The following is an 8,554-nucleotide window of genomic DNA, read 5'->3' as shown; positions in this document are numbered from 1 at the left end:
ACATCATGCAAGAGTTGGTTGCTGAGAGCCCTTGAAGCCTCCTCAGACCACAAGGGTCTTACGGTTACCTACAAGGCTTTCCTGCCTCAGCCACAGTTAAAGTCCTCCCGTTGCCACAGGATCCTTTCCAGAAGGGCCAAACTCAAGCTCAAGCCACCTATTTCCCTTACCCCTGAAGAAGAAGAAGAAGAAGAGGGGGAGGAAGAGGAGGAGTTTGGATTTGATATCCCGCTTTATCACTACCAGAAGGAGTCTCAAAGTGGCTAACAATCTCCTTTCCCTTCCTCCCCCACCAGAAACCCTCTGTGAGGTGAGTGGGGCTGAGAGACTTCAGAGAAGGGTGACTGGCCCAAGGTCACCCAGCAGCTGCATGTGGAGGAGCGGAGACACGAACCCGGTTCCCCAGATTACGAGTCCACTGCTCTTAACCACTACACCACACAGGCCACTGCACTGCTGCCAACGAAAGGGCAGGGAGGCTTGAGAGGGAGGAGACGCCCTGAAGTGGAGCCTGGGCACGCAGCTCACCGGAGGAAGACAGCAGAAAAAGCCAAATTCAGCAGTGGAAGAAGAAAATTTCAGAATATAAATGCAGAAATATAAACATTTATTACAAAAAAAGTATCATGACTTTAGAAGACAAAAGAGTAAGAATGGGAGTCGCTATCCGAGACGCAGAAAGACCAGCCGCCTCCGCCGCCCTCACTTCCTCTTTGTCGCTGTGCCAATGACACAGTCATTCACCTGCAAGGCAAGACCGGGCAGATTTGGGGGGCCAGAAACTGGTCCCCACAGCTGCTGCTGCCGCCACCTCCTCCATCCAGCTGCGGTCAGGATGCCCCTTCCGCAGAGGAGATTCTGCAAGCAGCCCAGAGAAAGGGACACCCCCGCCCCCCCCCCCAGCCGGATGCTGCAGCCACTTACCTTTCTGGCAAAGCGAAGGGAATTGAGGGACTCGGCAAAGTTCTCCTCCGAGGGCGAGATGTTAACAAACATCAGCCTGGGGGGAAAGGCCAGAGGAGAGGGTGAGGAGAAACAGAGGCTGCCTCAAGGGGGGTGCATGGCCCCCCTGTCAGAGACCTCTGGGTTGAAAGGGGTCATCTAGCCCAACCCCCTGCGTTCCTGGCAGGACAGCGCAGACCAGGCCTCAAAGGGGAGGGGGAGCCATCAACTCCCTCCTTGCCGACTCACATCTTGGAATTGCCGCCTAAGGAGTTCTGGAGGAGGTAGGTCAGCTTGCTGTTCCGGTAGGGCACATGGGCCTCCTGCAAGGGGGCAAAGGAAGCGGACAAGGATGGGTGCAGGAGGGGGAAATGTGTGGGGACCCTCCTCCCCACTTAGGGCAGGCCGGTTCCGCCAGCATCATGAGGCTGTCCCATTCCCGATTGAATTGTAGAGTTGGAAGGAATCACAGCTCTAGAGCCCCCGATAGGTGGGCACCCCACACGTGAGACAGTGCTGGACGCCACATCCTCACCCTCGCAGAAGACCAGCGCACTGCGGGAGGCGGGCTGTGGGGCTGCAAAGGGCTGCCCCATGGCTGGCCAGGACTCCCCCCCCCCCGGAGGCACACGCGACCCCCCTCTCCCGCCTACCTTGTTGCTGAGGGCGGTGATGACCAGGCCCAGGTTGGAGAGGCTGCTGTTGATGGCCTGGGTCTCCTTGAGGCGGTCGCCGGTGGAGAGGGACCTGTCCAGGCGCTCGCTGCCAGCCAGGTCCACCAAGCTCAGCACGGCTGCGGGGGGGGGGGGACGACAAAGGAGGGGTGAGGGTGGAGGGAGAAGGGGGGGGTGCTGGGGACCAGGGACCCACAGAGGGCCTGGCCTAGAAGAGGAGGGAGAGCAAGGGAGCGCCTCTGGGCCAGGGCAGGGACAGAGGCCTCCGGCGAAGGGGGTCGTGGGGCCGGCCACACTCACAGGAGGTGTGCAGCTCCCGGTTGGGGTTGTGGCCCTCGATGCGCAACTGGAAGAGGCTGTGGCTGCGGGACGAGCGCTCGTTGAGATTGGTCTTGGCCACCGAGCGGTTGGCTTTGGCTCTCTGGAGCAGCTTCAGGACCTGAAGGGGCAAGCGGGGGGCAGGAGGCGGAGAATGGCGGTCGGAAGGGACCCCAGAGATCCTCTGGCCCTAGCCAGCCCCAGGCAAACAGCGTGAAGAGGCTAGCCGGGCACATTCCCCCCCCCCCGGCTATTGGCTACTTGCGACCAGACTGAGATGCCCGGGCGCCCGATGGCGTTGGACATCACCGCCTGGAGGGGAAGCCTGGGAATCCTCGGAGCAAGACTCTTTCCACACACGAGGACCTCGTCCTATAGAATTCTATCCGTTACACAATCAGAATGAGTATCAGGAACCAAAACGGTTTCTCTCAGCAGCCTGAGCAGGAGCAGTGAACAATGGCAGCTCCTTGTTCTCACCTGACTTCACTCCCCCGCTGCCCCCACTGCCCCACGCTCAGCTGCAAAGAATATTCTTATATTCTGAATGTACAGTTAAGAAAGAGAAGTTGGAATAGGCCAAGATATGTGGACTGCCCCAATCCCAGCTCAAGGTGGTCATCTGAACTGGCCAGATGTTTAACTGAGAATCAGTCAGTCAGTCAGGCCATCATTTGAAAAATAAGACTTTAGAACGCCTGGCCCCAAAATGGCAACGAGACATCCCATTTGGGTGAGTTTAAGCTTGGTTTAAGGAGCCGCTTGGTGCCTAGCCTCTACACTGGAGTTTCTACCATTGCCTGCAAATAGAAAGGGAAGCATGGGGGGGGGGGGGAGTTCTTCCTCTGGGAACTCTAGGGCAGGCAGAAGCCCCATAAGGAGCCGAGGGGCCAAGACCCAGGTGATCTGAGCTCTCCAGAAAGGCAAGATGGCTCAGGCCTTCATGCAGAAGCCTCTCAGAGAACGGCACAGTCGGAGGGGAGCCCCCAGGGTCATCTAGCCCAACCCCAGATTCCTCCCTCTGCTCCTCCCCTCAGAGGCTTTGGATGCAGACACACTCTGGCTGCCTTGTCCCCAGACCAAGGCCCTAAAACGGGTCACAATGGGGCTGGTTCTCTGGCTTCTGCCTCTCCTCCACCCCTTGCAAGCAGGCTGGTGGCCGGACACAGTGCAGAGAGCGGGAGAAGAGTAGTGTTGGAAGGGGACCCCCAAGGGTCATCTACCCGACCCCCTGCACCGCTGGAACCCCCCAGGAAAATCCCAGACAGACAGCTGCCCCCCCCCCACCGCGGTACCTCTTGCTCCGAAGCAACGGGGACGTAGCAGAGGTTGGGAACGTGCAGCTCCTCCGTGCATTGGCTCACTCGCCGGATCTCCAGCTCAGAGCCCTGCTCAGGGCGCAACACCAGCAGGTCCCGCAGAGACTCATTGTAGATCTCCAGGAAGTTGGCAGTGAAATGGTACTGGGAGGAGACAGGCAGAGGGGCAGGATCAGACCAGGGAAGGCGGCTGGGGTGGCGCGTGCCCAGCCAGCACATCGCTCCCAGCTCAGACTCGGGGACCAACTGGCATGGCTATTCCAAGAGGAGGCTTCCAAAGGTGAGGCCCAGGAGTTCAGACAGGCCAGCCCTCGGGTGTTCAGGGGATCTTGTGAGGCTGAACGGAAGGCCCTGCAGAAAAACACTGGCGGTCTCACCATCCTGTGGGGTGGGTGAGGGTGAAGGAGGCAGCCCTCTCTCACCAGCGCCCTCTCTGGGAGCTCCCAAGCCCAGTGCGAAACCCCCCTGGCAATTGCAGCATGGCGAGTGAATGCAGCGGGGGTCTCCACCCCCTTTGGACACCTGCATCCGCTTTCCCTCTCTGCCCCCACCTTCCAGCCTTTGGCCTCCATCTCCCGGGCTTTCCTGAAGATCTGCTGCACTGCGCGGGGGATCATGCCGGCCGTGGAAGGGTCCTGGCAGTCGGGGCCCTCCATGGTGTACGTCTTGCCGCTCCCCGTCTGCCCGTAGGCAAAGATGCAGACGTGGTAGCCGTCCAAGGCCGACTGCGGGGAGGAAGGGAAGCCGTCAGGCTGGCGTCCACCAGACCCCACCTGCCCCCGGAGGGGGAGAGCCGCCCTATGTGGAATTTCCAGACCATCCTTCAGCCACGACTCACAGGACAAACCAGCCAAATCAGCCGGGGAATCATCCTCACGGTCATCATCATCATACAGTGGCACCTTGGTTGTCGAACCGAGTCCGTTCAAAAACTAAGGCTGCCAAAGAATGTTGGGGAGTTGGAACACTTACTTCCAGGTTTTCAGCGTTCAGGGGCCAAAGTGTACGAGTACCAAGGTGTTTGAGGGCCAAGATACGACTGTACCATGCTCAACATAATAACAAACTAGAAGAACTGGGCCGCTTCCCCCCTTAATGTATTTATTCTATATATTTATTTGATTGATTTATGTGCTCTTCAGGGTGGTTGACAGAATAAAATGCTTTTCCTTACCTGCACAAGCAGAGAGATCTCCTCAAAGACCTCCTCCTGGGAGCTGGACGGAGGGAAGACCTGGTCAAAGTTGAACTCATAGACAATGTCCTCTTTTCGCTCCCGGCCAACGTGGGACTGGCAGAGAATCAAAGAATTGCAGAGTTGGAAGACCCACGAGGCTCATCTAGTCCACCCCCAAGCAAGACTTGAACCCACAACTCTGAGATTATGAGCCTCTACCGACTAAGTGGTGACAGGGGCCGCGTTCCCCCTTGGCCAGCTCTCCCGGGGCCACAATGCTCTCTCTCGCACACACACACATATCCTCCAGCTGGCATTGGGTCTGTTGGCCTTGGGCCGGCCATCAACATTTGGGTTTCTCCTGCTCCTGCAAAGGTCATTGCAGGAACAACACTGGCTTATTTGAAGAAGAAGAAGAGTTTGGATTTGATATCCCGCTTTATCATTACCCAAAGGAGTCTCAAAGTGGCTAACGTTCTCCTTTCCCTTCCTCCCCCACAACAAACACTCTATGAGGTGAGTGGGGCTGAGAGACTTCAAGAAGTGCGACTGGCCCAAGGTCACCCAGCAGCTGCATGTGGAGGAGCGGAGATGCGAACCCGGTTCCCCAGATTACGAGGCCACCGCTCTTAAGCACTACCCCACACTGGCTCTCGGCAGGCTTTGCGGCAGGTGGAGACTTCCTGACGTCCCCTGGCAACTGTGACAGCCCAAGATGCCACCAAGACTTCGACAACCGCCTTGTCCCCCCACCCCCAGACTGACCTCCTCCGCCTTGGATAAGACCAGGCTCTTGCTGTTGTCTGGCGGGAAGCGGAGGTGGCTCACCCCCTGTTTCTGGGCCTCCTTCTCGCTGCTCAGCAGGGGGCGCACGCGGCAGAAGACACGGATGTTGCCCTGGAGGGAGCGGGGAGTCGTCAGCACCCAGCCCCACAAAGGGTCCCCCAGTGCCAGCCCCCCACCACCACCGGCCCACCTTCAGCTCCTGGACGGCGTTGTGCAGGGAGCGCCGCTCCATCTCCGACTCGTGCAGCTTCTGCTCCAGCTGGGCCTTGTGTGCTGCCAGCGCCTCATTCTCCTGCGCCCGCCGGGCCAGGCTCTCCTGCGCCAGGCGCAGTTCCGCCTGCGTCAGAGAAACCCCAGGGCCAGTGAGGGACGGGCCACCTCAAACCCAGAGCCGCCCACCCGCCCTCTCAGCCAGGCAACAATTCAGGGAGGAGGCGGCAAATGCAGGCTTCCTCAGCTGGGAAAGGAAAAGCACCAGCAGGAACAGACACAGCAGAGGTTAGCAATTCCCCCAGACAGATATCTAGGGCCCTCTTGCGATGGATAGAAAAGGGACTTGTGTGAGAAACAGGGTGTGAGGCTGAGGAGAAGGGAAGCGCTTCCCGCGAGAGCCGAGAGGGATACACTTCTCTGTATGGGGGGGATTGAAGATTAAGATATAATTATGATAGAGGGCTAGACACATAAAATTTTGTGTTTTATTGCGATTATTACTATTACTGTTGTGATTTTTATTTATTTTCTTTCTTTTTCTCCTTATCTTCCCACCTTTTATTGCTTTTTTCTGTATTTCTTATTATCTTTTATTAAAAAATTCTTGTTTTCCAAAAGTGTTTGCAACATCTTTCTCTCATCTTATTATCTTTTTTAAAACTAGTTTGGTTTGTATTATATGTTGAAAATATTTAATAATTTTTTTAAAAAAACATTTTTTAAGGTATCTAGCTCTCTTTTCTGGGGCTGAGGACCCTTAACTGTGATCTTGAGTCTGGCATTGTGGAATCAGAAGGGTACCTACGGGACATCTAGTCCAACCCGCTGGAATGCAGGCGTCACAAGCGGATGTTGGCTAGTCCCAAGGATTCCTCGCCTCACCTTGGGATTCCAAGCACCATTCAAGGGCGGGTGGAAGGGTCCCCAGCCCCCCCCCTCACCTCTCTGGCCTCCAGCTGGGCAGCCAAATCCTCCTTGGCCTCCCTGGCTTTGCGGCCAGCGGTTTCCAGCTCCTGGATCGTCTGGCTCTGGCTCTTGACGGTCTCCTCCAGCTGCTGCTCCTGCTTCACCAGCTGCTCCACCCTCTGCCGGCTCTCTGTGGCCTGCGCTTGGCAGGTCTGCAGCTCCAAGGCCAGGGCACTGCCAAGAGAGGGTAGGGCAGAGGTCAGGTCCTGCTGCAGGAGGAGCAGACGGAGCCCGCCATGCCCTTCTCAGGCTGCTGCTCGCTCACCTGTTCTGCCCCTCCAGCTGCTGGTTGCGGGCTGTCGCCTGCTTCAGCTCCCCCTCCAGCTGGCTCAGCTGATGCCTCAGGGCCTCATTCTCCCCGGCCAGCCCCTGGGCCTTCTCCTTGTAGGTCCCCCCTTTGGCCCGCAAGTCGCTCACTTGCCCCTTCAAGTCCCAGGGGGCCCGCTTCTTCTCACCCCCGCCAGCAGCGGCAGGAGCAGCGGCTGCCAAGGGGAGAGGGAGAGAGAGAGGACAGTGTGAGGGACCCGGTGGCGGCTCAAGGATGGCACGGGGGGGGGGCACCTCCCTCCCTTCTCTAGGCCTTACCTGGCTTAGGGGCTGCCGCAGCCACCGTCCGACGGGATCCTGCTGGGAAACAAGGAACGAGACATGAAGCAGTGAAAGGATTCCCAAGGGGACCCTGTCTCCCCTCCGTTGCTTCATGAAATATCTCCAAACAATAGTAATACTTCAAAACATAAAATCAGCAAGGAACTCAAGACAGATTAAAGCAACATATGTGGGGGTTCCCTTCCACGGATTGCGCCTAAAGTCAAAATCACGTATAGCTGAAATATGCTGGATTTAATGGTGGGCAGGATTGCCAGAGCATTTTCCCCAGCCCCTCTCCAAACTTTTAATATTGTTTCCTACACTGAATGCACACAAGTTAAAGGGGCACCAGATGCAGGATTACGGGGAACCCACATTCTACACATCTGAATCAGCTTGGAAAAACTAAAATGGCTTCAGCAGGTGCCAAAAAGAGTCCAGCAAAGATAGCTGCCTGGTGTTGTAAGAACATAACTGGATCAGGCCCAAGGGGGCCTGTCTAGCCCAGCATCCTGTTCTCAGTGGCCAAACAGTTTCCTGTGGGAAACCAGAGAGCAGGATTCAAGTCCAAGAGCCCTCTCCCCCTTTGTGGCTTCCAGCAACAGGTATCCAGAAGAATTTCTGCCTCCAGCCATAGAAGCAGAGCACAGACATCACGGCTAGTAGCCACTGATTGCCCTCTCGGATGTGCATCTGTTTAATCCTCTTGTAAAGCCATCCAAGTTAGTAGCTATCACTACCTCCTGTGGGAGGAAGTTCCATAGGTTAGCTATGCAATGCCATTGTTTTTTATACAGAGGTGGCTTGGTTCTCAAACTTCATCCGTTCCTGGAGTCCAAGACTCCAGAAACCATTCGCAAACCAAGGGACGGCTTCCGACTGGCTGCAGGAGCATCCTGCACTCATTCGGAAGCTGTGTCGGATGTTCAGCTTCTAAAAAACGTTCGCAAACTGGAAAGCTTACTTCCAAGTTTCCAGCGTTCAGGAGCCAATTTGTTCAACAACTAAGCCGTTTGAGAAGCAAGGTACCACTGTAATGGAAATCAATACAACAATATTTATAATATTTTTGAAAAATAACACGATGGGTGCTGCTCCTCTAAATGATCAATTCCTTACAGGTACGATATGGCACCCTTAACAGGGACGCTTCTGCAGCCCGCTGCCTACCTGTGGTGGACGGCCCTGCCACACCCGCAGTCGCCTGGGTCCGAGTGCTCGAGCGGCGGCGCCCCCCTGCCAAGAAAGCGGTGTTACAGCAAAGTCCAGAAGGGCTCCCCAGGTTCTGCCCCGCCCCCCCCCCCCCCGACCTGAGCTTACCGGCCTGGCGGTGGCCTCGGAGCGCAGGGGCCGCTGGCGGAGGCTTCGGAACGGAGGGGGCTGCTGTCACAGGTCCTCCCTGCTTGGTAGGCTCCAGGGGAGCCCGAGCCCGTTTCTGGGAGGAAGGAAAGGGCAGCCGCTTGTTATTCTCCAGGGCCAGGCTGGATGCCCCCTCACCGGTCCTATTCCACGTCCCTCTCTGCTGGAAATGGCAACGCCCCATTCGCACCCCCCCCCCCATGCTGCAG

General features: G+C 56.9%; 1 protein-coding gene across 1 annotated transcript; it reads right to left on the bottom strand.

Annotated features, from left to right (window-relative positions):
- Positions 1-702: 702 nt before the first annotated feature.
- On the bottom strand, positions 703-7,131 carry LOC308578167 (carboxy-terminal kinesin 2-like; the record flags this gene model as incomplete). The annotated part of the gene is made up of 13 exons (XM_081178425.1): positions 703-744; positions 886-1,000; positions 1,192-1,265; positions 1,596-1,735; positions 1,917-2,055; positions 3,230-3,397; positions 3,805-3,978; positions 4,428-4,544; positions 5,196-5,327; positions 5,407-5,553; positions 6,371-6,569; positions 6,661-6,877; positions 6,981-7,131. Coding segments are annotated over 13 exons (1,815 nt in total), but the record flags the coding sequence as incomplete, so codon positions are not given.
- Positions 7,132-8,554: the final 1,423 nt, after the last annotated feature.

This window comes from Podarcis bocagei (genome assembly GCF_964188305.1).
Source record: "Podarcis bocagei genome assembly, chromosome: W".
NCBI classification, from domain to species: domain Eukaryota; kingdom Metazoa; phylum Chordata; class Lepidosauria; order Squamata; family Lacertidae; genus Podarcis; species Podarcis bocagei.
Note: the sequence above shows the minus strand (reverse complement) of the source record. Positions and strands in the feature narration are given on the sequence as shown.